Source organism: Anolis sagrei, chromosome Y (assembly GCF_037176765.1).
Source record: "Anolis sagrei isolate rAnoSag1 chromosome Y, rAnoSag1.mat, whole genome shotgun sequence".
NCBI classification, from domain to species: domain Eukaryota; kingdom Metazoa; phylum Chordata; class Lepidosauria; order Squamata; family Dactyloidae; genus Anolis; species Anolis sagrei.
The window spans coordinates 84545516-84573446 of record NC_090035.1 but is presented as its reverse complement, the minus strand read 5'-3'; the positions used below and the strand labels follow the sequence as shown (position 1 = coordinate 84573446).

General features: G+C 50.6%; 1 protein-coding gene across 2 annotated transcripts; it reads right to left on the bottom strand.

Moving 5' to 3' along the window:
• Nucleotides 1-17487: 17487 nt before the first annotated feature.
• Nucleotides 17488-26041, bottom strand: LOC132766355 (small ribosomal subunit protein eS19). 2 transcript variants are annotated; one of them, XM_067462076.1, is made up of 6 exons: nucleotides 25930-26041; nucleotides 25079-25149; nucleotides 23028-23128; nucleotides 20185-20368; nucleotides 18603-18657; nucleotides 17488-17560 (listed from the first exon to the last, which is right to left on the bottom strand). In XM_067462076.1, exons 2-6 carry the CDS (start codon nucleotides 25147-25149, stop codon nucleotides 17534-17536), a joined length of 438 nt encoding a protein of 145 aa, XP_067318177.1. In that variant the 5' UTR covers nucleotides 25930-26041; the 3' UTR covers nucleotides 17488-17533. The 2 variants fall into 2 exon arrangements, with proteins under 2 accessions (XP_067318177.1, XP_067318178.1); XM_067462077.1 differs by having other exon boundaries at nucleotides 25079-25151; nucleotides 25935-26000.
• Between the last annotated feature and the right edge of the window lie 1890 nt (nucleotides 26042-27931).

Sequence of the window (27931 nt, the reverse complement as noted above, 5' to 3'; positions counted from 1 at the left end):
CCCCACCCCTCCACCTTTCCCTTTCCATCTTTCTCCTTCCATCTTTGCAGCCTCCGAGTGCCGCCTTGGCTGTCAGGCCCGGTTATCCCTTGGAATGGAATCCCCAAGACAGATCTGAAACAGAAGCCGCGCATGAGGCTCCGCTCTCGGTTGCAAGCCCTGAAGGCACGGTTCAACTGCGGTGAGGCTGAGGTGGCAAGCGCAGAGGGGCAGCTGAGCCTGGACCTCCTGGGAGGGCAGCCAACACCATTTCCCTCGGCCTCAAGGGAGAAAGGAGGTGGGAACTGGGAGCCAAGGGAGGCCTCCAGAGGGAGAGCCCCATGCCTTCTTCCCAAATGGCTGCCCAGGGCTCTGAGTGGGACAGATGGCAGGCAGCGAGAGCTGGAAAAGGAAGGCACGTGTGGGCTTCCCCCCTCCTCTGAGGAAGAGCCCTATAGCAACAGGCAAAGACATGTGGGGTGCCACCCAAGGAGACTCCCCTGGCATAAGCACGAAGCACTACAGTGGCAAAGGAAGGACGGCTAGTGGAACAAAAGAGAAAGAGGGAAAAAGATGGGGGAGCATGGCAGGATTTGGCGTGCCCCCCCCCCAACCAATTATTGATATATATTTTCTGTTTGTCGTGGGAGATCTGTGTGCCAAGTTTGGTTCAATTCCATCATTGGTGGAGTTCAGCATGCTCTTTGATTGTAGGTGAACTATACATCCCAGTAACTACACTTGCCGCACTTGCTCCCTTGCCTGGCCCACTTTGGGTCCGGAGGCGTGCCTGAAGACACCAAAAGTCACCTCTCCTCCTGACTTTCTCCTCAGCCATTGGGACCGAGAGAGAGAGAGAGAGAGAGAGAGAGAGGTGGAGATGCCCACCTTTCCTGAAGGTAGGCGCAAAAACAAAGGAGGGAGCGGAGGTGGGAGATACCTCCAGCCGGAGGGGCTCTCTCTCTCTCTCTCCCCAGGCACTGTCAGGCCATTATATGCTAATCAAGGTGGTCAGTTGAAACATTCCCACCTAGCTCCAGTAGACAAGAGTCCTTTGTCTTACCCTGGTCATTCCACGGATATATAAACCCTTTTTCCTAGTTCCTACAGACCTCACTACCTCTGAGGATGCTTGCCATAGATGCAGGTGAAACGTCAGGACAGAATGCCTCTAGACCAGCTGCGCCCGTATCTTGGGAAGTCGGATCTGGCCACGGTGGTCCACGCTCTTGTTACATCCCAGATAGATTACTGCAACGCACTCTACGTGGGGTTGCCTTTGAAGACTGATCGGAAACTTCAATTAGTCCACCGGGAGGCAGCCAGACTGCTCACCGGAGCGTCATACAGGGAGCACACCACCCCCCTGTTGTGTCAGCTCCAGTGGCTGCCGATCCACTTCCGGGCACAATTCAAAGTGCTGGTTTTGACCTACAAAACCCTATAAGGTTCCAGCCCAGCGTATCTGTCCGAACGCATCTCCCTTTATGTCCCACCTCGGAATTTGAGATCATCTGGAGAGGCCCTGCCATCGGCCCCACCTCTATCACAAGTGAGGTTGGTGGGGATGAGCAGCAGGGTCTTCTCAGTGGTGGCCCCTCACCTGTGAAATTCACTCCCTGGGGAGATCAGATCAGCAACATCCCTCCTTTCCTTCAGAAAGAAATTAAAAACATGGATGTGGGACTAGGCGTTTGGGCAATCTGGCAGATGAATAAGGGACTGTGATGATGGATAGGAACTGGACAAGGTGGAACGAAATATGAACTCTGAGTGGCGAACGCTGTGTCTGAGATTGGCTATTGATTGTGTGATATATTGTTGTTTTAATTGTTTTTAATTGTTGACCATTTCATTGCTGGTTTTATATGTTATTGTATTTGTGCGGGCACCGAGATGTGCCTTTTTGTAATCCGCCCTGAGTCCCCCCTCGGGGGTTGAGAAGGGCGGGGTAGGCGTACACGAAATAAATAAATAAATAAATAAATATAGCCCCCAAAAAATCTACAACAACTCATTCCCTGCCCTGTTAGGGAATGCACACACATCTTCACTCACAAATGCATTTTCTCCATTCCTTCCTGCGCATCTCCCGCCGCACACACAGAGAAATGACAGAGGGGAAGGAAGGGAAATCCCTGCTAGCCCAAGGTAAACTAAGGAGGGCCAAACAAACCGGCTACAATGGCCTCGGAACCAGTCCTGCAGGCAGCCCCAAAGGCAGAAGCAAGCTACCATTTGTTTTGCAAATGGACACATTAAGTCAGAATCCTATCCTGGACCACAAGCCAAACTACAAGGCACTGCTGGAATTCTTTGGAAGAAAGTCCCGGGGCCACAGTGGAGACCAAGGCATACAGTAAATGACTGCAGGAAAACCTGCCGGAAAAAAACAAAGCCACTCAAGCCAGCAAACATATTGGCGGAATCAACCCCCCCTATGTATTGTCGAAGGCTTTCATGGCTGGAATCACTAAGTTCTTGTGGGTTTTTTCGGGCTATATGGCCATGTTCTAGAGGCATTTCTCCTGACGTTTCGCCTGCATCTATGGCATGCATCCTCAGAGGTAGTGAGGTCTGTTGGAAGTAGGAAAAATGGGTTTATATATCTGTGGAATGACCAGGGTGGGACAAAGGACTCTTGTCTGCTGGAGCTAGGTGTGACTATTTCAACTGACCACCTTGATTAGCATACAATGGGCTGACTGTGCCTGGAGCAAACTCTTCTTGGAAAGTAATTAGATGTCCCTGCCTGTTTCCTCTCTGCTGTTTTTGCTGTTGCAATTTTAGAATTTTTTAATACTGGTAGCCAGACCTTGTTCATTTTCATGGTTTCCTCCTTTCTGTTGACATTGTCCACATGCTTCTTGTGGATGTCAATGGCTTCTCTGTGTAGCCTGACATGGTGGTTGTGAGAGTGGTCCAGCATTTCTGTGTTCTCCAATAATCTGCTGTGTCCAGGCTGGTTCATCAGGTGCTCTGCTATGGCTGACTTCTCTGGTTGAAGGAGTCTGCAGTGCCTTTCATGTTCCTTGATGCGTGTCTGGGCAATGCTGCATTTGGTGGTCCCTCTGTAGACTTGTCCACAGCTGCATGGTACACAATGGTAGACTCCTGCAGAGGTGAGAGGATCCCTCTTGTCCTTTGCTGAACGGAGCATTGGTTGGATTTTCTTGGTGGGTTTGTAGATTGTTTGTATGTTGTGTTTCCTCATCAGCTTCCCTATGCGGTCAATGGTTCCCTTTCCTGCTGCTTGTGGCACCCTGGCCAGCTGTGACAGTGAGACAAAGAGCCTTGGCCATCTGTCAGGGTTGCTTTGAGAGTGCTTCTCCTGCATGGCAGGGGGTGGGACTGGATGCTCCACGGGGTCTCTTCCGACTCTAGGGTTTTACTCTCACTGCCCAGCTGTTCGGGTGACCACTCTCTCCTCCCGCTAGCTTCCCAACAACCCCTCTGGGGTCACGACAGACTCAAATCCCTCTTCTGCCGGCTTTGGCACATTTCCACTGGGAGATCAACCCTGCAAGCGCTCTGCAATAAGGCCAGGATCGGGAATCCAGAAAGATCCACTCAGCTGCAGTTCCAGGGATTCATTTTTAATCCCTCCGTCCATTCCTTGTTCTGTGCAACGGCCTGAAAGCTTTCGTTACTTTGTGGAGGGAGAAGGGGCTGAACATGCTCCCAAATGTAAGGACCCAGAAACCGCTAGAACGACAAGCATCCAAAGAGGCTGCCAGCCACTGCTTGGGGGATACAACTGCCTCAAAGATGGAAGGCCTCTGCCTCTGAACTGCTGTCCCGAGCTAGCCGGACCCATTCGCCACCTGAACGCCCTTCTTCCCCTTCCTCCTTCGGACAAAGGAGCTTCCGGTGGCACAATGGGTTATACCCTTGTGCCAGAAGGACTGATGACTGAAAGGTTGCTGGTTCGAATCCGGGGAGCAGGGTGAGCTCCCACCTGTCAGCTCCAGGCAGGGGCGGCTCAACCCCTTATGCAAAGAAAGCATTTGCAGTAGAGTTGATTTTGGCCAGGGGTGCTCTTGAGGCACTCTTGGGGGAAAATAGATCTTGCCCTTTGGGAGTTGTAGTTACTGAGACGTATAGTTCACCTACCATCAAGGAGCATTCTGAACTCCACCAATGATGGAATTGAACCAAATATGGCACACAGAACTCCCACGACTAACAGAAAATATATATCAGTGATTGGTTGGGGCGGGGAAATACTGTTTGCTTACCGTTGAAAATTACCTAGGGCCGCCTCTGCCTCCAGCTTCCTGAGAGAAGCCTCCCCGGGCACCATCCTTGCAGATGGCCAATTGTTTCACACCAGGAGCGACTTGCAGTTTCTCAAGTCCTTAGGACAAACCTTGCCCCCGCTCCCCCAATCTCACTCTCACCTCTCACTCTCCTCCCAGTCTTCCAAGAGGCTTAAAGGAATGGAGACCAGATCAAGTGGGTGGGCTAATTGGGAAGCAGATGTGGGCGCGTTAATTACCATTTAAAAGTTCCCTGTTTTGGTGTGTTTTTGATGTGCTTTCTGCCTGGGAAGCCCTCCTCTGTGCTTGGCCTCTGATCCCAGGACTCCTTCTCAAGTGATTTATTTATTTATTTATTTCGGTTACGTCTACCCCGCCCTTCTCACCCCGGAGGGGACTCAGGGCGGCTTACAAAGGCACAATTCGATGCCGGCATCAACGTCAGAGTAGAATAAAAAACAATATAGCAGCAATTAAACAATTAACAATCAGTTTCTAAACTGCAACAATAAAACCAATAAAACCGATTTCACCTAATTAACGGTCAGCGTTCGCCATCTCATAGTCCAAATTCCAATTCCACTTTGTCAGTCCTGTCAGTCCTAGTCATCTGAGTCCTTATCTAGTTGTCAGATTGCCCAAAGGCCTGGTCCCACAACCACATTTTTAATTTCCTCCTGAAGGAGAGGAGGGATGTTGATGACCTAATTTCCCCCGGGAGTGACTTCCACAGGTGAGGGGCCACCACTGAGAAGGCCCTGCTCCTCGTCCCCACCAGCCTCACTTGTGATAGCGGTGGGGTCGAGAGCAGGGCCTCCCCAGATGATCTCAAATTCCGGGGTGGGACGTAGAGGGAGATACGTTCGGACAGGTATGCTGGACTGGAACCGTATAGGGTTTTGTAGGTCAAAACCAGCCCCTTGAATTGTGCTCGGAACTGGACGGGCAGCCAGTGGAGCTGACACAGCGGGGGGGGGGGTGCTCCCTGTATGACGCTCCAGTGAGCAATCTGGCTGCCGCTCACTGGACCAGTTAGGAGCCCCCAGTGGCGCAGTGGGTTAAAGCCCTGTGCTGGCAGGACTGAAGACTTGACAGGTCGCAGGTTTGAATCCAGGGAGAGGTGGATGAGCTCCTTCTATTAGCTCCAGCTCCTCATGTGGGGATACTGTGAACTACTGTGAACCTATGATACTGTGAACCACCATCGCCTCCTCCTGAGAAAAATGTATAGTATCACAAAGGACGACCACCTCACCCGCCTCAGAGGAAACCTGCTACAAAACAGGAGCTTTTTTGTTGAGTTCCAGGGCCAGAGAAGCAGATGGCGGAAACAGAAGAACGGCCTGCCTCAGGGGAGCGTGCTTGCTCCATCCATGTTCAACATCTACACAAAGGACCAGCCACTGCCAGAAGGGACAGAGAGTTTCATCTATGCTGATGATCGTGCCATCACCACTCAAGGAAATCAGCTACAGAACAAGAGCTTTTTTGTTGAGTTCCAGGGCCAGAGAAGCAGATGGCGGAAACAGAAGAACGGCCTGCCTCAGGGGAGCGTGCTTGCTCCATCCATGTTCAACATCTACACAAACGACCAGCCACTGCCAGAAGGGACAGAGAGTTTCATCTATGCTGATGATCGTGCCATTACTGCTCAAGCAGGGAGCTTTGAGATGGTTGAACAGAAGCTCTCCAAAGCTCTAGGTGCTCTTACTGCCTATTACAGGGAAAACCAACTGATCCCTAATCCATTTAAAACACAGACATGCGCCTTTCACCTTAAGAACAGACAAGCATCCCGAGCTCTGAGGATGACCTGGGAAGGAATCCCACGGGAGCATTGCAGCACACCCAAATACCTGGGAGTCACTCTGGACCGTGCTCTGACCTACAAGAAGCACTGCCTGAACATCAAACAAAAAGTGGGCGCTAGAAACAACATCATATGAAAGCTGACTGGCACAACCTGGGGATCACAACCAGACACAGTGAAGACATCTGCCCTTGCGCTATGCTACTCTGCTGCTGAGTATGCATGCCCAGTGTGGAACACATCTCACCACGCTAAAACAGTGGATGTGGCTCTTAATGAGACATGCTGCATTATCACGGGGTGCCTGCGCCCTACACCACTGGAGAAATTACACTGTCTAGCCGGTATTGCACCACCTGACATCCGCCGGGAAGAAGCAGCCAATAGTGAAATGACCAAGGCAGAGACATCTCCAGCTCATCCCCTGTTTGGGTATCAGCCAGCACGTCAATGATATAAATCTAGACATAGTTTTCTTAGATCTACAGAGACACTCGCTGGAACACCCCAGCAAGCGAGAGTCCAAAAGTGGCAGGCCCAAACCCAGCACCTCAATTCATGGGTGATACCAGATGAGAGACTCCCCCCTGGGCACACAGAAGACGGGGTGACTTGGAAGGCGCTGAACAGACTGCGCTCTGGCACCACGAGATGCAGAGCCAACCTTAAGAAATGGGGCCACAAAGTGGAATCCTCGGCATGCGAGTGCAGAGAAGAACAAACCACTGACCACCTGCTGCAATGCACCCTGAGCCCTGCCACATGCACGATGGAGGACCTTCTTGTGGCAACCCCAGAGGCACTCCAAGTGGCCAGAGACTGGTCAAAGGACATTTAACCAAATACCAAATTTGCAAAATCTGTGTGGTTTTTTTTCCCCTTCTTTTTTTTCTTTTTCTTTTTAATCTCTGTGTTTGTTTTGCTCTGTTAGAATTGTAATACAATGGTTGCTGATGACACGATAAATAAATAAATAAATAAATGTGGGGACATGAAAGAAGCCTCTCACAAGGATGATAAAAACATCAAAAATCATGCATGCATACCCTGGGCAATGTCCTTGCAGACGGCCAATTCTCTCACAACAGGAGCGGTTGCTCCTGACACGACCAAAAAAATAAAAAAATCTGGACCAGTTGAAGTTTCCGAACAGTCTTCAAGGGCAACCCCACGTAGAGTGCGTTGCAGTAATCTATTCGGGATGTAACAAGAGGGTGGACCACTGTGGCCACTGTGATGCCGGGCGCAGAAATGGGAGGGATGCACCTGGAGAGGAGCACACAGGAAGGAAGAGGGAGGGAGGGAATTGATGGTGAGAATTGAAAGAAGGAGGGAGGAAACTGAAGGAGGCGAGGTGGGGGTGGGTGGGAATTGAAGGATAACAGTTTTGGGAACGGTTTGGGACCACCCTACCTGCGTGACTGCATCTCCATCTACGAACCCACACGCTCGCTCCGGTCATCTGGGGAGGCCCTGCTCGTGATCCCACCCACGTCGCAAGCGCGCTTGGTGGGGACACGTGACAGGGCCTTTTCTGTGGCGGCCCCCCGACTTTGGAACGCCCTCCCAAAAGAGCTCAGACAAGCCCCCACTCTAGCCGTCTTCAGAAGGAACCTGAAGACTTGGCTGTTCCGTTGTGCCTTCCCAGACTAGGAATCCCCACCCCAAGTCCTAGTAGCACCTTAGCATAACAAATTGTCACTGCACATCGCACTTTTAATCCTACGTGCCTCCTACCATTCAGCACTTTTAACCCTTGTACCCCAGTGCGCCGGCCGAACCAGTTTTTAATAATGTCCTGATGTACTGTCTTTGTTGTTATTTTGCTTACTGTTTGATTTGCCTTGTTGTTGTGATGTTATACTTTCTATTGTATTGTGTTTGAGGCTTCGGCCTGTGTAAGCCGCATCGAGTCCTCCGGGAGATGCTAGCGGGGTACAAATAAAGTTAATAATAATAATAATAATAATAATAACAGGGGGCGGAGGGAAGGGAGGAAAGGAGGGTTGGCGGGTGCCTGGAGCCAAAGCCAGGGGCCACCACCAAGAAGGAAGGCCCTCTCCCTCGTCACCACAGTGGCAGGACCAAGAGGAGGGCCTCCCCGGCAGATCTCGGAGCCTGCGCTGGTTCATGCCGTCTCAAGACAGACGGGACCCGAACCATCAAGGGCAGGGGTCCTCAAACATTTTAAAGAGGGATTGTGGCGCAGCTGGATGAGTGTCAGCTGCATTAAGATCACTCTGACCAAAAGGTCATGAGTTCGGAGCCAGCCCGGGTCGGAGGAGGGGCTTTCAGTGGGAAGGAGTCACAGAGTGGAGGGTCGCCTGGGCAGAGATGGCGCCCGACCCCAGGATCCTAGAATCCAAGAGTGGGAAGAGACCCCCGTCCTGGGCCATCATCCAGTCCAACCCCGTTCTGCCAAGAAGCAGGAATATTGCATTCAAATCACCCCTGACAGATGGCCATCCAGCCTCTGCTTCAAAGCTTCCAAAGAAGGAGCCTCCACCACACTCCCTCTGGGGCAGAGAGTTCCACTGCTGAATGGCTCTCACAGTCAGGAAGTTATAGAATCCTAGAATCCTAGAGTTGGAAGGGACCTGATGGGCCTCCATCCAGTCCAACCCAATTCTGCCAAGAAGCAGGAATATTGCATTCAAATCACCCCTGACAGATGGCCATCCAGCCTCTGTTGAAAAGCTTCCAAAGAAGGAGCCTCCACCACACTCCCCCTGGGGCAGAGAGTTCCACTGCTGAACGGCCCTCACAGTCAGGAAGTTCCTCCTCATGTTCAGATGGAATCTCCTCTCTTGTAGTTTGAAGCCACTGTTCCCTTGCGTCCTCGTCTCCAGGGAAGCAGAAAGGAAGCTTGCTCCCTCCTCCTCCCTGTGGCTTCCTCTCACACATTTATACATGGCTCTCATCATATCTCCTCTCAGCCTTCTCCCCTTCAGACCAAACATGCCCAGCTCCTTAAGCCGCTCCTCATAGCGCTTGTTCTCCAGACCCTGATCTGCTCCCTCCTCCTCCCTGTGGCTTCCTCTCACGTATTTATACATGGCTCTCATCATATCTCCTCTCAGCCTTCTCTTCTTCAGGCTAAACATGCCCAGCTCCTTAAGCCGCTCCTCATAGGGCTTGTTCTCCAGACCCTTGATCCTTTGAGTCGCCCTCTTTCTCTGGACACATTCCAGCTTGTCAACTCTCACATATTTATACATGGCTATTGTATCTCCTCTCATCCTTCTCTTCTTCAGGCTGAACATGCCCAGCTCCTTAAGCCGTTCCTCATAGGGCTTGTTCTCCAGACCCTGATCTGCTCCCTCCTCCCTGTGGCTTCCTCTCACGTATTTATACATGGCCCTCATCATGTCTCCTCTCAGCCTTTTCTTCTTCAGGCTAAACATGCCCAGCTCCTTAAGCCGCTCCTCATAGGGCTTGTTCTCCAGACCCTTGATCTGCTCCCTCCTCCCTGTGGCTTCCTCTCACGTATTTATACATGGCCCTCATCATATCTCCTCTCAGCCTTCTCTTCTTCAGGCTAAACATGCCCAGCTCCTTAAGCCGCTCCTCATAGGGCTTGTTCTCCAGACCCTTGATCTGCTCCCTCCTCCCTGTGGCTTCCTCTCACATATTTATACATGGCCCTCATCATGTCTCCTCTCAGCCTTTTCTTCTTCAGGCTAAACATGTCCAGCTCCTTAAGCCGCTCCTCATAGGGCTTGTTCTCCAGACCCTGATCTGCTCCCTCCTCCCTGTGGCTTCCTCTCACATATTTATACATGGCCCTCATCATGTCTCCTCTCAGCCTTTTCTTCTTCAGGCTAAACATGTCCAGCTCCTTAAGCCGCTCCTCATAGGGCTTGTTCTCCAGACCCTGATCTGCTCCCTCCTCCCTGTGGCTTCCTCTCACATATTTATACATGGCTCTCATCATATCTCCTCTCAGCCTTCTCTTCTTCAGGCCAAACATGCCCAGCTCCTTAAGCCGCTCCTCATAGGGCTTGTTCTCCAGACCCTTGATCCTTGAGTCGCCCTCCTCTGGACACATTCCAGCTTGTCAACTCTCACATATTTATACATGGCTATTGTATCTCCTCTCATCCTTCTCTTCTTCAGGCTGAACATGCCCAGCTCCTTAAGCCGCTCCTCATAGGGCTTGTTCTCCAGACCCTGATCTGCTCCCTCCTCCTCCCTGTGGCTTCCTCTCACATATTTATACATGGCCCTCATCTTATCTCCTCTCAGCCTTTTCTTCTTCAGGCTGAACATGCCCAGCTCCTTAAGCCGCTCCTCATAGGGCTTGTTCTCCAGACCCTTGATCTGCTCCCTCCTCCCTGTGGCTTCCTCTCACATATTTATACATGGCCCTCATCATGTCTCCTCTCATCCTTCTCTTCTTCAGGCTGAACATGCCCAGCTCCTTAAGCCGCTCCTCATAGGGCTTGTTCTCCAGACCCTTGATCATTTGAGTCGCCCTCTTCCTCTGGACACAATATTCCAGCTTAGAGTCAATATCTCTCTGGAATGGTGGTGCCCAGAATTGGACACAATGTGATTCCAGGTAAAGTGGTCTCCCCCCACCCCGCACGACTCTATGGCGTGACTCTTTCAGGGGGCGACTCCTAGAGCGGCCCCTTCTTCCCTCGGCCTCGGAATCCCGCGGCGCCTTCCCATAGAGTCGCCCTGAAGAGTTTCCTGGAGCGGAAGCCTTCCCTCGGGGACGCGCTTTCCTTTCTGACTGACTGGCAGGCCTACTTCCCGCCCTCCTTCCCACCTCCGTCCAATCCGTGCGCAGCTGGGCCTGCGGCAGCCAATCCGTGCCCGACACGAGAGTGAATTCAAAAAGGACCAATCGGCAGGCAGGAGGCGGATCCAAGGGCCCAATCAGAGCACGCCCCGCTCCGTGCCCCGCCCCTCCTCGCTTGGCAGCCAATAGGAGGGCGCGGGGCTGGGGGGCGGGGCTTGGAGGCTCCTTCCTGGGTCTCGGGTGTTGTTTTCCTTCCGGTTACAGTTGGGTCTGAGCCCCTGGTGGCGCAGTGGGTTAGAGCTCTGTGCTGGCAGGAGTGAAGACCGACAGGTCACAGGTTCGAATCCGGGGAGAGGCGGGTGAGCTCCCTCTGTCAGCTCCAGCTCCTCATGCAAAGGGGACAGGAGAGAAGCCTCCCCCCCACAAGGATGATAAAAATATCAAATCATCCCCTGGGCAACGTCCTTGCAGGCGGCCAATTCTCTCACAGCAGGAGTGACTCCTGATACGTTCTATGTTTCGAAGACCAGGGCAGACCAGGCGGGTCTCAGGCGTCTCGTGGAAGCGGGTGGGCAGGAGGGAAGGAAGGAAGCAGGCATATAGCCAGGGGAGGGGCTTGAGGGGCTTCAGCCCCCCCCCCCCGAAATTCTGATGGTGGCCCGCGAGAAGGCCTTCCTGGTGCATTATTTAAACTGTAATGTTTATTCATATAATGATCTGGGTTTGAGCCTGCCACTTTTGGACTCTCGCTTGCTGGGGTGTTCCAGCGAGTGTCTCTGTAGATCTAAGAAAACTATGTCTTGATTTAAATCGTTGACGTGCTGGCTGATACACAAACAAGGGATGAGCTGGACCAAGGCAGAGACATGTTACATTATCCCGGGTTGCCTGCGCCCTACACCACTGGAGAAATGACACTGCTTAGCCGGTATTGCACCGCCTGACATCCGCCGGGAAGGAGCAGCCAATAGTGAAAGGACCAAGGCAGAGACATCTCCAGCTCATCCCCTGTTTGGGTATCAGCCAGCACGTCAACGACTTAAATCAAGAAATAGTTTTCTAAGATCTACAGAGACACTCGCTGAAACACCCCAGCAAGCAAGAGTCCAAAAGTGGCAGGCCCAAACCCAGAACCTCAATCCATGGGTGATACCAGATGAGAGACTCCCCCCTGGGCACTCAGAAGACGGGGCGACTTGGAAGGCGCTGAACAGACTGCGCCCTGGCACCATGAGATGCAGAAATGGGGCCACAAAGTGGAATCCTCGACATGCGAGTGCGGAGAAGAGCTAACCACTGACCACCTGCTGAAATGCACCCTGAGGCCTGCCACATGATGCACAATAGAGGAACTCCTTCTTGCAACACCAGAGGCACTCCAAGTGTCCAGATACAGGTCAAAGAACATTTAACCAGCTACCAAGTTTGCAAAATCTGTGTTTTTTTCCTTTTTCTTTTTAATCTGTGTGTTTGTTTTGCTCTGTTAGAATTGTAATACAATGGTATGGTTGCTGATGACACGATAAATAAATATGATCTGATCACCATGCTCAATATATCCCATATGCATGGGGGGGGGGTATTGGGGTAACGATACAAAAGGTCTGCTAGGGTAGATCCTCAGCCCCCCCCCCAAATCAAACTCAGCCCCCCTCCCCGAATCAAAATCCTGGCTACGGGCCTGAACAGAGGGAAAACAATCAGGCACATCTAATCACCTCTCAACAAAAGATTGCCCCAGGCCAGGCATGTAGCCGAAATTCTCATGGTGGTCCGCGAGAAGGCCTTACTGGTACATTATTTAAACCAGGGGTCCTCAAACTATGGCCCAGGGGCCGGATGCGGCCCTCCAAGGTCATTTACCCGGCCCTCGCTCAGGGTCAACCTAAGTCTGTAACGACTCAAAAGCACACAACAACAACAACCAGCCAAAAGCAAGCTCACACTTCCCATTGAAATACTAATAAATTTATATTTGTTTAAATTGTTCTTCATTTTAATTCTAAGTGGCTTTTGCACTACAAATATGATAATGTGCAGGGTGCTTAGGAATTCCTTCTTTTTTTCTTCAAATTATGAACATGAGGAAGAACTTCCTGACTGTGAGAGCCGTTCAGCAGTGGAACTCTCTGCCTTCCCCGGAGGGAGTGTGGTGGAGGCTCCTTCTTTGGGGGCTTTTAAGCAGAGGCTGGATGGCCATCTGTCAGGGGTGCTTTGAATGCAATATTCCTGCTTCTTGGCAGAATTGGGGGTTGGACTGGATGAAGGCCCAGGAGGTCTCTTCCAACTCTAGGATTCTATAATCTGCTCCTCCAGCAGTTTGAGGGACTGTGACCTATTGAGATATTGACAAACTGGAATGTGTCCAGAGGAGAGCGACTCAAATGATCAAGGGTCTGGAGAACAAGCCCTATGAGGAGCGGCTTAAGGAGCTGGGCATGTTTAGCCTGAAGAAGAGAAGGCTGAGAGGAGACATAATGAGGGCCATGTATACATATGTGCGAGGAAGCCACAGGGAGGAGGAGGGAGGGAGCTTTTTTTTCTGCTTCCCTGGAGAGAGACTAGGATGCAATGGAGGAATGGCTTCAAACTACAAGAGAGGAGATTCCATCTGAACATGAGGAAGAACTTCCTGACTGTGAGAGCTGTTCATTAGTGGAACTCTCTGCCCCGGAGGGAGTGTGGTGGAGGTTCCTTCTTTGCAAGCTTTTAAGCAGAGGCTGGATGGCCATCTGTCAGGGGTGCTTTGAATGCAATATTCCTGCTTCTTGGCAGAATGGGGTTGGACTGGATGATGGCCCAGGAGGTCTCTTCCCACTCTATGATTCCTGACTGTGAGAGCCGTTCAGCAGTGGAACTCTCTGCCTTCCCCGGAGGGAGTGTGGTGGAGGCTCCTTCTTTGGAGGCTTTTAAACAGGGGCTGGATGGCCATCTGTCTGGGGTGATTTGGATGCAATATTCCTGCTTCTTGGCAGAATGGGGTTGGACTGGATGATGGCCCAGGAGGTCTCTCCCAACTCTAGGATTCTATAATCTGCCCCTCCGGCAGTTTGAGGGACTGTGACCTGGCCCTCTGTTTAAAAGGTTTAAGGACCCCTGATTTAAACTGTGATGTTAATTCCTATCATGCTCTGATCACCATGCTCAACATATCCCATATGCATGACGGGGGTATTATTGGGGTAACGGTACAAAAGGTTTGCTAGGGGAGACCCTCTTTCACTCAGGCTCAGCCCCCCCACCCCAAATCGAACTCAGCTCCCCCCGAAATAAAATCCTGGCTATGGGCCTGGAAGGAAGCAAGCCCACAGGAAGGGAGGGAGGCCGAGCTAGTTTTATTGTGTCTTGGTGTATTGTTTATTGCTTGTTGTTTATATTGCTTTAGCTGTTTTTAATTTGCTTTAGGTGTTGTATTGTTATGTTGTGTGTTGAGGCCTTGGCCTTTGTAAGCCGCATCGAGTCCTTCGGGAGATGCTAGCGGGGGACAAATAAAGATAATAATAATAGTAACAGTGGTAGCGGGCTGGGGCTGGGGCAAGGTCATCCAGCCGGACCCCCTCTGCCGCCCTCAAGGAGGGCACCTGCACACCCCTCCTGGCAGGGGGTCGCCCAGCCCCGCACCAGAGCTCCGGGGCGCATTGGTGCTACCCAAGATCAGCACCAGGAGGAGGAGGGAACCCGAGAGGGGCAGGGAGCCCCCCGAGCCCGGCCCTGGAAGCCTCCCCCTAGGCGGGCCCCGCAGGACGGAAGGTGTTGATTCGTTCAGTCGGTTCCGGCTCTCCTTGGTGACCTCCTGGACCAGCTCCCTGTCGGCCGTGGCCACCCCCAGAGTCTCCTTCAAGGGCAAGCCAGTGGCTTCAAGGATGCCGTTCATCCCCGGTGAGAGGATGAGAGTGTCATGATCTCTAGATCATGCCATACAACTGACACAAACCACATGGCCATGGGACATTGGGCCAAAAGGAAATGCAGGACAAACGGGGCAGCCATAAAACTTAGCTGCCAAGGGTGAGGGGAGAACTGGGCTTGGATATGGTAATGGGACTAGGTGCCAAAGGTAAGGGAGGAAATGGGCCTTGAGGTGCAAAGGCTTTGAAATGGTCAAGGCACCAGGAGACCTGAATGCATGATTTATGGTATGGTAGTTAGTACTATATAAGAGGCATGTAGTTGAAGCTCTTGTATTCCGAACAATAAATAAGTAGTTGATGTCTACTCCGCTTGTGATTCTCTGCGTGATCCTTCATAGGAGATTCCTCCAGAGCCACACAGCGTGGAACTGAGATACTTGACAGAGAGCTGGGTCCGGTTGTGAATCAGGGAAGGGCCCCCATGGTCCAGCCAGAAAGGAGGGCAGGGTCATCATAAGGCTGAGCGTAAGGGCGGGGGTCTCGCCATTCAAGAACTCTTCCAGGCCTGCTCTCTCTCTGTGTTCCGACCTGCGATGTGGAAACAGCAGCGTTGCGCTTGGACTATTACCGTGTTCGGCCCCTCTTCCTTCCCTCTCCCCAGCATCCTTCCCTTCGCCACGCTTTCCTGTCTTCTCCCTTTGCCTCTCACCTCCTCCTTCCCTCCAATGAGCAGTCGGGCTTTCCTTCCTCCAGAATGGACGGGTGGGGTCTTCTCACGCATTTCCCCCCAGCCCCACAGTTCCAAAGTGCCCCTCTTCCTTCGCTCAGCCTCCCTTCTGGTCCAGCTCTCACATCCGTACGGGGAAGACCTTGGCTTTGACTCTGTGGATCTTCATTGAATGCCTCTGTTCTTCGTCCTTTTATCGAGATTGGGCATTGCTCTCCTCCCAAGAAGGAAGCGGGAAGCCATTCCCCTGAGCAGCAAGGCAGCCTCTCCCGCTGACCTCCAATTCATTGAGTTTGCAAATGTGCACTTATCCCAGGGCACGGAATCATCCATTCACAGGAGCCTCAGGTGGTGGCACAATGGGTTAAACCCTGGTTCTGGCAGGACTGAAGGCTGACAGGGCAGAGGTCTGAATCCAGGGAGAGCACAGATGAGCTCCCTCTGTCAGCTCTAGCTCCCCATGCAGGGTCACGAGAGAACCCCCCCCTCCCCCGGAAGGAGGATAAGACATCAAAACATCCGGGCCACATCCTTGCAGGCGGCCAATTCTCTCACACCAGAAGCAACTTGCAGCTTCTCAAGCATGAAAAAGGAAGCCTTTGGGAGCATCCCCCCCTCCAAAGATTAGCGTGCCTTCTATCTGTAACCAATTCCAGGCTTGCATTGCAAATAATGTTGAAACAGCCATGAAATTGCACTAAAGTAAGACAACGGGGCCATAGACGGCCTTGTAGAATAATCAACTTGGAAGAGAACCCCCTTCTTCCATGCAGGAAAAGAACAAACCACCCTGACAGACGGCCATCCAGCCTGTTTGAAAGCCTTCACCACACTGAGGCAGAGAGTTCCACTGCTGAACAGCTCTCCTTATGGAAAGAAAGTTCTTCCTAGTGTTCCTTGGAATCTCCTTTCCTGCAATTGTAACCCATGGCTCCACAATGAGTCCTAGTTTCCAGGGCGCCAGAAAACCACTGTGCTCCCTTCTCTCAGCCTTCTCTTCTGCAGGGTAGACAACGCAGCTCTCACAGGGATTATTCATGGCCTCCAGACCTTGGCACCATGGCTTCCCTCGGTCTGGACGCTACACTCCTTAAGGCAGCCCAACATCCCATTGGCTTATTATTATTACTATTATTATTAACTTTATTTATGCCCCGCAAAATCTCCCGAGGGACTCGATGCAGCTTAAAAAGGCCAAGACCGCTGACAATCAACAACAAACAATACACAATAAACTCATAAGCAAATAGAATAAGCAATAAACTCTTTAAGCTGCTGCATCACACTGTTGCTCATGTCCAGACTCCAAGGGGGCCGCGTGGAGCAAAAGTGGGGGAAACCCAGCACCCAAGGATGGCACTGGTCCTCCTGCCCCCCTGGGACTTGGGGGGCTGCCCCTCCCATTTGGAAGGGCCCAAGGCCAGCTTGCTACCATTTCTGGTGTTTGGGGGCGCCTTTACATGGCCAAGGGGGCTTTTCTTTCCAGAATAAAAGGAGCATTTCAAGGCCCAGATGCCGCAAACCAGCCAGAGTCTTAGACCACACCTGGAATATTGTGTCCAATTCTGGGCACCACAATTCAAGAGAGATATTGCCAAGCTGGAATGTGTCCAGAGGAGAGCGACTAAAATGATAAAAGGTCTGGAGAACAAGCCCAATGAGGAGCGGCTTAAGGAGCTGGGCATGTTTAGCCTGAAGAAGAGAAGGCTGAGAGGAGATATGATGAGAGCCATGTATAAATATGTGAGAGGAAGCCACAGGGAGGAGGAGGAGGGAGCAAGCTTCCTTTCTGCTTCCTTGGAGACTAGGACGCAATGGAGCAATGGCTTCAAACTACAAGAGAGGAGATTCCACCTGAACATGAGGAAGAACTTAATGACTGTGAGAGCCGTTCAGCAGTGGAACTCTCTGCCCCGGAGGGAGTGTGGTGGAGGCTCCTTCTTTGGAAGCTTTGAAGCAGAGGCTGGATGGCCATCTGTCAGGGGTGCTTTGAATGCAATATTCCTGCTTCTTGGCAGAATGGGGTTGGACTGGATGAGGGCCCAGGAGGTCTCTTCCCACTCTAGGATTCTAGGAGGATTCCTGCCCTCCAAGGAAAGGAAGTCCACGCTGCGTCAGCAAATAAAGAGCTTTATTAATTTCATTAGACTGAACATCAATTTAATGTTTCTTGTTTGCAGCTGCCACCTGAAAAGAGAAAAGAGGAGGAAAGCCTGTCTCAGAGATACGAATGGACATGAGCCACCAGGAACTCTCCAGGCTCTGACACGGTGGCCTCAGCAGCGCTGGAAGGAGCCAAGAACAGGCACGGACAAACTTCAGCCCTTGCTCCAGGTGATCTGGACTCCAACTCCCTCAATTCATAACAGCCTTCCGGCTCTTGGACGTCCAAATCACCTGGAGGGAGGGAGGGCTGAGGCTGGCCCGTGCCCGCTCTGGGCCTTTCGCCCAAAGACCACAAAGGAAGGGAGCTCTGCTTCAGGCCTCTTCCCAAAGCCCGGAGGAAGCTGTCCTCCTGCAAAGCCACCCTTGCCTGGCCATGTTCCAGAAGCATTCTCTCCTGACGTCTCGCCTGCATCCATGGCAAGCCTCCTCAGAGGTTGTGAGGTCTAGGGCTCTATCATCATGATGACTGGCACCACGAGATGCAGAGCCAACCCTCAGAAATGGGGCTACAAAATGGAATCCTCGACATGCGAGTGTGGAGAAGAGCCAACCACTGACCACCTGCTGCAATGCACCCTGAGCCCTTCTTCCACATGATGCACAAGGGAGGACCTTCTTGCAGCAACACCAGAGGCACTCCGAATGGCCAGATCCTGGTCAAAGGACATCTAATCAACTACCAAACTCACAAATTTTGTATTTTTCTGGTTTTTTTGCTTTGTTCTGTTCGAAATGTAATATAATCAACTGGTTGCACCGACACGATAAATAAAATTTTAAAAAATCATGATGGCTTCACAACCTCTGAGGATGCCTGCCACGGATGCAGGCGAAACTTCAGGAGAGAATGCTTCTAGAACATGCCCAGGCAACTTACAGCAACCCAGGTTGCAACCCAATGCCCAAACAACTTACAGCAGCCCAAGTAAGGGAGGCTCTGCAGGAGGACAGCTTCCTCCAGGCTTTGGAAAGAGGCCTGAACATGGCAGAACATGGCCAGACAACCCAAAAGACTCGCAGCAACCCAGCGATTCCGGCCACGAAAGCCTTCGGCCACCCTTACCTGCCCAGCGATCCTGTCCAGATCCCTCTGCCCTTGAGGCGTCAGTTTGCGGCCACTGAAAGAAGAAACCAGGGAGCAGGTTAGCATCTGGGAGGCTCCTGGGAAAGGACGGGAGGGGCCGGGCACGGGCCAAATGGAGTCGTGGGCCCCTTCCTTCGGGGATACAAGAGCCAGGGCTATTGCTAAAGAGATAGGAGCAACTACCAAGCTTGCAATCTTTGTGGTTTGTTTGTTAAAAATGCAATACAACTGTTTGGCTTGCTCCTGACATGATAGATAGATAGATAGATAGATAGATAGATAGATAGATAGATAGATAGATAGATAGATAGATAGATCAAAGGATGGGGTTTTGTTTCTCTAATCATTCACATATATATATATATATGATGTGCATTGGGGGTGGCATTTAATTCTTGGTAAGAACACAATAACAAAGTTAATTCTATTCTAATCCCTCCCTCCCTACCTATCAATTACTTCCTCTGTCTTCCTCTATCATCTACTTATTGATCCACCTCTCCATCCATCTACCAATATATTTCTCTTTCTCTCTCTGTTAACTTGTGTCTTTATCCATCCATCGAGCCACCGGTGGGGCAGTGGGTTAAAGCCCCGTGCCGGCAGGACTGAAGACCGACAGGTTCAAATCCGGGGAGAGGTGGATGAGCTCCCTCTATCAGCTCCAGCTCCTCATGCGGGGACATGAGAGAAGCCTCCCACAAAGGATGATAAAAACATCAAATCGCCTGGGTGTCCCCTGGGCAACGTCCTTGCAGACGGCCAATTCTCTCACACCAGAAGCGACTTGCAGTTTCTCAAGTCGCTCCTGACACGACAAAACAAAAATATCCATCCATCCATCCATTCACCAATAATAATAATAACAATAATAAACAACTTTATTTAGTACCCCGCCACCATCTCTCTCCCCAATGGGGACTTGGGGCGGCTGACATGAGGCCAAGCCCAACAGCATATTACAATAAAGTGAAACCAAATCACAATAACAACACAGTAAAATACATACAACATACGAGTACAAAAAAACGATAAAGCAAAATCATACACAATAAAATAACAATGAGCACATGCAAGATAAAAAAACTAAGGTACTAAAAATGCTAAAATCAGGATGAGAAAGGGATGGAGCAGATTGTTTGTGGGGGAGAAACTCGTAATGGAACAGGGTCATAAAAATAGACCTTCATTCAGGTGGGGAAATATACTCTGGGGACAAAAACCGTTGAGGGGGAGCAACTGTGGCTACTCTCCAAATACATTTCCCTCTTTCTTTATCTACTCACCCATGACTATCTCTTTCATCTACCTATTTATCCACCCACCCATCTATCTGATCATTTGTCCACCCATTCACCAATACGTTGGCATTGATAGGGGCTGTGCAAGAGTGATTCACATGTGGAAGGGTGGGTGCTTTGTTTTTGTCATTCTACAGACATTGGGGGCGGCATTTAATTTTGTTGTATGACATACAATGGGGACAAACTTATTCTATTCGAGCGGGGTTCTGCTGGGCTTGCTGGCTGCTCTCCCTTGGTTCTGCCATGGGCTTACTCACCCGTCCTGGTCCTTCTCCACCATCTTGAGCCCCTCCAAGGCCTGCAGGACCCTCCTGGCCACGCTCTTGGAGCCCCGGCTGAAGTGGCTGGGCATCACGCCGTTGCGCTGCCGGCCCCCGTAGATCTTGGTCATGGAGCCCACACCGGCCCCTCCGCGCAGGTACAGGTGGCGCGCTGTGGAGGCTGCGGGGGAAGGAGGGGGACCGGTTCAGTGGTGCACCAAGGCCCAGCCAAAGCTGGGTCCAGCCACACAAACACTCAGGGCTCAACCGCCTCAGGATTTGGAGCCATCGTTTGCAGCCCTCCGAATGTAAGACCCACCTCTTCTGACAGAGGGACCTCCCCAGCTAATGCTGAGTTTGAGATTTGCATGCAATTGCCGCTGTATTTGATCTTCAAACCCTGTTTGGGTTTGAATAGTGTCTTCTGTATATGTCATATGTTATTTTGATATAGATTGGCTAAGTTTTGTGTGGCTGCCGTAAAAATAAGGGAGCAGCTTGTGGATGATTTTAGCAGATAAAATTATACTCATTTTATGATCCACAATTCAAAGTGCTGGTGTTGACCTACAAAACCCTATACGGTTCCGGCCCAGTGTATCTGTCCGAACGGATCCCCCTCTACGTCCCGCCTCGGAACCTAAGATCCTCTGGGGAGGCCCTGCTCTCGACCCCGCCTCTATTTATTTACTTTTATTTGCTTTACTTGTATACCGCACTCTCTCAGCCCGTAGGCGACTCAGTGCGGTTTACAACCAGGACAATATACAAAGAGCACAACATTAGCATTTAAAAACAGTAACAAAAGCAACTACATCGATATAGCAATACAACAGTACATCAATATAATATCACAAGTGAGATTGGCGGGGACGAGGAGCAGGGCCTTCTCGGTGGTGGCCCGCCGCCTGTGGAATTCACTCCCCGGGGAGATTAGATCGGCAACGTCCCTTCTCTCATTTAGGAAAAAGTTGAAAACCTGGATATGGGACCAGGCATTTGGACATTCTGGCAGCTAAAGAAAGACCTGATGACGAGCTGGAATTTGATGAGACGGAATGGATTTACGAAACTCCGAACGCTGAGCTCAGGATTAGTCTACTATTGTCTTATTGTACTGTCGTGTATTGATGATTTTAAATTTTAATTTGTAACTGTTTAATTGTTTTATATATGTATGTATATGTTGCAAAGGCATCGAATTGTGCCTTCCTCTGTAAGCCGCCCTGAGTCCCCCCTTGGGGGTGAGAAGGGCGGGGTAAAAGTGACGGAAATAAATAAATAAATAAAAATAGCCACAGATGTTACAAGCGTCACATCGATCGACTCCATACTACGGACTTCTGCTTTTAAGGTTGTGATTTTCTGGTCTTAATGTTAATGCTTTAAAAAACAACCCTTCATTTTTCAAGTTTTACAATCCTGACCTGTGACCGTAATAACAAAACCCATCCATTCATTCAGAGCTATTTGGATCTAAGACACACCCGGAGGCCCATCTCTTCTGGCAGAAGGGACTTCCAGCCAATTCTGAATTGAGTTTTGGATTTGCATTCTAATGGTCTTTGTATTTTGGTCTTTGTACCCTGCCTTTTGGCGGCCATATTTCATAACGTTGCATTCTGTGTATCTCATTGTGTGTATTTGTAAAAATAAGGCTTATTTATTTATTATTATTTATTTATTACTTGCACTTATTTACCGCCACTCTCAGCCCTGGGGGCGACTCGTGGCGGTGAACAACAACATAGAAAGGACAATTTACAGTAATCAGAACAATACATAACAAACTACTACTACTTGACATATACTTATACTAAAAATCCGCTTCGCCGTATCATGGGTCATAGTCAATCTCATAGTCGTGGTCCATTCCGGTCATCATTGCCAAAGATATAGCACTCAGTTGAAGGCCAACTCGAAGAGCCATGTTTTCAGGCTCCTTCGAAAGGCCATAAGGGAGGGCGCCTGTCTAACTTCAGTAGGGAGGGCGTTCCACAGCCGGGGGGCCACCACCGAGAAGGCCCGCTCTCTCGTCCCCGCCAGGCGTGCCTGTGAGGCAGACGGGACCGAGAGAAGGGCCCCCCCGGATGATCTCAAGGTCCTCGTGGGCTCGTAGGCCAAGATGCGGTCTGCAAGGTATTTTGGGCCGGAACCGTTTAGGGCTTTGTAGGATAATACCAGCACCTTAAATTGGGCCCGGTAGCAAATCGGCAGCCAGTGGAGCTGGGACAGCGGGGGCGTTGTGTGCTCCCTACGCCCTGCTCCTGTTAACAACATGGCTGCCGCGCGCTGGACTAGCTGGAGCTTCCGGGCCGTTTTCAAGGGCAGCCCCACGTAGAGAGCGTTGCAGTAGTCAAGACGGGATGTGACCAAAGCGTGTACCACCGTGGCCAAGTCAAAGATTTAAGCTGTAGTTTTTAATGTTGAATGTGTTTACTGGAATTTGATTATTTTTTTAAAAACAACAATGCTGTTTAATTCTTCTTCAATATTTATATACATGTAGATTTTAAATACTGAAATGTTTTAATGTAGGGCGCCTTGAGTCTCCTTGTGGCATGAACAGTAGGACATAAGTAAACATAATAATAACAACTTAATGTTTATATGTCTTGACTGTGCCATTAAGAGACGCGGGTGACAAATAACATTATTATTGGGACGTTGTGTGGTTTCCAGGCTGTATGCCCGTGTCCTAGCAGCATTTTCTCCCAACATTTTGCCTGCAGTGCTGCTAGAACACAGCCACACAGCCTGGAAACCACACAACATTCCAGTGATGCTGGCTGCGAAAGCTACATTATTATTACTATCCCTGTTCCCAGGATGCCCCTCACCTGCTCTGGTGTAGAACCAGTTCTCGTCATACGGGGCCAGCTCCTTGTGCTTGGCCAGCTTGACCGTGTCCACCCATTCCGGCACCTTCAGTTTGCCTGACCTGCAACAAGAAGCAAACAGAAGGGAAGCCCTGGCACTTGGCTCCTGCTTCACAGAATCATAGGGTCATCCAGTCCAACCCCGTTCTGCCCTGCAGGAAAAGCACCATCAACACCCCAACCTGACAGATGGCCTTCCAGCCTCTCTTAGAAAGCCCCCATGGAAGGAGCTTCCACCAGCCTCTGCAGCAGAGAGTTCCGCAGCTGAACCATCAAGACCACTAAGATCGTCTGGAGGGGGCCTGCTCTCGGTCCCTCCGCCTGCACAAGCGCGGCTGGTGGGGGTGAGGGACAGGGCCTTCTCGGTGGTGGCCCCTCGACTTTGGAACTCCCTGCCATTAGAGATCAGAACTGCCCCCTCCCTCATGACGTTCAGGAAACTAACAAAGACCTGGTTGTGGAACGCGGCATTTGACAACTGATTGAATTCTTTGCCCACATGAAAGGAGGAGGATGAATGGGATTGTGATGGTGTCGGGCGATTTGGCTCTTTTAACTGGGATGATAATGTTTTAATGTGTATGGTGCTGATATTTTAATAGTGTATGGTGCTGTAATGAAGTGGCATTGTGTTGTTATTGTATATTCTTTGCATGTTAACACATGTTGTGAACCGGTCCGAATCCCTCTTTGAAGGTGAGAGGGTTGGTATATAAAACCTCGAAATAAATAAGTTGAGTGGGACCCTGACTTCCCTCAATCTGGACACTATAATTGCTCCAGCCTAGGCTCACATTGGCCTTTCTAGCTGCCGCATCACACTCCTGGCTCACCCTCAGCTTGTGGTCCACTGAGACTCTCGGGTCCCTTTGAGAAATAATGGGATGTCAACCCAGGAGTTGCCTGTCCTGTATCTGTGCAGCAAACCACTGAACTGCTTTCCCCAGAACCGGATCCAGTGTTATTTTAAGTGAGGTCTGGCCAAAGCAGGAGAGTGTGGGACTATGGATTCCCTCAATTCGGACACTAGACTCCTCTGGACGCAGCCTAGGACCGCACTGGCCTTTTCACCTGATGCATGCAGTGCCTTCGTGGATCATGTTCAGCCGTATATCTTACTATAGCCAAACCATGGCTACATTAACTGTCCTCCCCCCAGACCCGAGGCTCCTCTGGATCCAGCCTGCTGCTGCATCATCATCATCATCCCACTCTTGGCTCACCTTCAGTAGATACCACTCAGCCAAAAATCTGTATCTCCTGAGGAGAACTAATTCTCCAGTATATAACTTTGTAAGTACTCAAATGTGTTGTAACTTATGGTATTTAATGGATATGTTCAACAGATATTGATGTAACAGCAAGTGTGAAGACTTCGCTAATTTCTTAATGTGTAAAATACTTTAATATTCCATATTTCTACAAAATAATCATTTTTAACATTGTAATTTTCAAACTCTCATAGCCATATTTCGTTCCTTTGATGTAGAAACCACTGAGCCCAAAAAAATCTGTATCCCCCGAGGAGAACATTGTTGTAATAACAAGGGTGAAGACTTAACTAATTTCTTTGAGTACATTTAAGTATAAGATGTTCTATATGTATGCTACTGGTAGCAAAACAGTGATTTATTCATTAATTTCAGTCCACCAGAAGAAGGCCTGAAGTAGGCCGAAACCGGTCGTGGACGGCTGAGCTACAAGCTACTCATAAGAAGATACGACTGTTAAAATTTGCACGATATTGTTTGTTGTCACTGTGAGGTTGAACAGTGCAGCGTGTTTATATAATGTTGTTGAATTGTATTGTTGTTTGTCTTATATAAGTGGTATTTTTGTTGTATGCACTGCACCCGGACACACCAGCCCCACATCCCCCCAAATGCAGCCTTGGATCGCCTTGGCCCTGCTGGCTGCCCCACATCAAGGCCCCGGCCCCGACCAGGAGGCCCCTCCAAAGCAGGAAAGGCGCGTGCCCCCCTCGGCCCCTGGAGAGAAAGGGTGCTGCTTACTTCTTGAGGAAGGCGGCGAGGGCGCGCACGAACTCCTGCTGGTTGACGTCCTTCACGGTGACACCCGGCATCTGAGGAAGGAAAGGAGGAAGGAGAGAAGAAAGAGAAGGAGAGAAGGAAGGAAGGGGAGAAGAAAGGCGAAGGAAGGAAGGAGGGAGAGAAGAAAGGAAAAGGAAGGAAGGGGAAGGAGAGAAGAGTAGGAAGGAAGGAGAGAAGAAAGGCAAAGGAAGGAAGGAAGGAGAGAAGAAAGAGAAGAGTAGGTAGGAAGGAGAGAAGGAGAGAAGGGTAGGATGGAAGGGGAGAAGGGTAGGAACGAAGGAAGGAAGGAAGGAAGGAAGGAAGGAAGGAAGGAAGGAAAGAAGAGTAGGTAAGAAGGAGAGAAGAAAGGCGAAGGAAGGAAGGAAGGAGAGAAGAAAGGAAAAGGAAGGAAGGAGAGAAGGCGAAGGAAGGAAGGAAGGAGAGAAGGAAGGAAAAGGAAGGGAGAAGGAAGGAGAAGGAAGGAGAGAAGAACGGAAAAGGAAGGAAAGAGGGAAGAGTAAGAAGGAAGAAGAGAAGAAAGAGAAGAGTAGGTAGGAAGGAGAGAAGGAAGAGAAGGAGAGAGGGGAAGGAAGGAAGGGTAGGATGGAAGGGGAGAAGAAAGGCAAAGGAAGGAAAGATTGAGAGAATTAAGGCAAAGGAAGGAAGGCAGCGCGGTGAGGGCGAGGGCTGGGCCGGGGGAGAGGGGGGGGTTCTTAGCGGCCTTCGCACGAGGCCAGGCCCACCCACCCGCCCGCCCGCCCGGCTCCTCCCCGCTTCCCTCCCTCTTCCCGCCCCTCGCGGCCTGCCTGCCTGCCGTTCCCGGCCTGGCTCACCTCGGCGGCGGCGGAGCTCCTGGCTTCCCTGCTTCCTTCTTCCTCAAGCACGGCGGGGGAAAGAAAGCGCACGGGGCCGCACGCCCGCTACTCCCACGGCCTCCAAGCCTCGCGAGACCCCGCCGGCCAATCAGGAGCTGCGAGGCGAACCTCCCGGCCTATCAGGGCGCGCGACACTAGACACCCGCGCGGAGGGGGAGCAAGGTTCGGATTCCAGAAGCGACATGGCGGTCGCGCTGCCTCCTGGCGTCACTTCCGGTCTCTTTGCCCGCAGAAGGGCGGAAGTGGGCCAGGGGTCCCCCACGTTCTCCTGTCCGCCGCCGAAGAACTCGGGCTCCAAAGTTCCGCCTGAGGGAGAGGCGTGTTTTCGGGCCCGAGAGGCAGCTCGAGTGCAGATGTCACGGGGTCCTGATCGGGTCTGTCCTATAAACGGTTTATGCAACCGCCCACGCTTTGTTTGGGAGGGAGGGAAGGAAAGATCAAGGGTCTGGAGAACAAGCCCTATGAGGAGCGGCTTAAGGAGCTGGGCATGTTTAGCCTGAAGAAGAGAAGGCCGAGAGGAGATATGATGAGCGCCATGTATAAATATGTGAGAGGAAGCCACAGGGAGGAGGGAGCAGATCAAGGGTCTGGAGAACATGCCCTATGAGGAGCGGCTTAAGAAGCTGGGCATGTTCAGCCTGAAGAAGAGAAGGCTGAGAGGAGATATGATGAGCGCCATGTATAAATATGTGAGAGGAAGCCACAGGGAGGAGGAGGGAGCAAGCTTGTTTTCTGCTGCCCTGGAGACTAGGACGCAATGGAATAAAGGCTTCAAACTACAAGAGAGGAGATTCCGTCTGAACACGAGGAAGAACTTCCTGACTGTGAGAACCGTTCAGCAGTGGAACTCTCTGCCCCAGAGGGAGTGTGGTGGAGGCGCCTTCTTTGGAGGCTTTTAAGCAGAGGCTGAATGGCCATCTGTCAGGGGTGATTTGAATGCAATATTCCTGCTTCTTGGCAAAATGGGGTTGGACTGGATGAAGGCCCAGGAGGTCTCTTCCAACGCTAAGATTCTAGGATTCTATGACACCCCGCCATTGCACGTTTTGCTCTTGGCAAAGTCCTTTCGTTAGGGGATTATGAACTCAGGAAGCATGGGGGAGGCTTCCAGCGTCAGTTATTGTGGGTTGCATGAAAAGGTGACTTTTGCCTTCATTTTTCAAAATACTAACTTGTACACATATAGGGAATGGGAAAGGGGATTTGGGAACATACATGGAGTTCATAAGGAGAGGGGGAATCATGCAGAGTCCTCTATCAGCCCTTCCCAAAGTCCATTTAAGTTCATAAAAGTTTGTGGAAGTTATTAAAAAGTCCATAAGAGTTCATAGGAATTTGGCAAGGAGTCCATGGAAGTTCCAAAAAGTTCTTAAAACTTTGAGGAAGATTTGCAAAAGTTGATAAAAGTTTTCAAAAGTTCATAAAAGTTGAAGAAAGCTTAGAAAAGTTTCTCCGAAACTGTCTGAACGTCTTCTCCCCTATGAACCATCAAGATTATTAAGATCGTCTGGAGAGGCCCTGCTCTCAGTCCCACCGGCCTCACAAGTGCGTCTGGTGGGAACGAGGGACAGGGCCTTCTCGGTGGTGGCTCCGCGACTCTGGAACTCTCTCCCACTGGAGATCAGAACTGCCCCTTCTATCCTGACATTCAGGAAACAGGTAAATACATGGTTATGGAGACGAGTGAGCCAACACCCTGAGATATGGATGGAGGAGGATGAACAACGATTTTAGTGTGACGACTGACCATTGTATTTATTGAATGTAATTGCTGTTTTAATGTTTTATGTTTTATTGTAATATGAAGCATGATGTTTTATTGACTGTATGTGATATTATGGTTGGAAACTGGTCTGAGCCCCTCAAGAGAGGTGAGAAGGCCGGGATACAAAACTTCTCAATAAATAATAAATAATAATTAAATAAAAGTTCCTGGGAAGTCCATAAAAGTCCATAAGAG

Excerpts from the sequence above, each read along its gene's own strand:
- LOC132766355 (XM_067462076.1), bottom strand. The coding sequence starts at position 25,149 with ATGCCGGGTGTCACCGTGAAGGACGTCAACCAGCAGGAGTTCGTGCGC. Across the intron at positions 23,129-25,078 it reads CTCGCCGCCTTCCTCAAGAA|GTCAGGCAAACTGAAGGTGC; the intron begins GTAAGCAGCACC and ends TTCTTGTTGCAG. Across the intron at positions 18,658-20,184 it reads GTGGAGAAGGACCAGGACGG|TGGCCGCAAACTGACGCCTC; the intron begins GTGAGTAAGCCC and ends TTCTTCTTTCAG.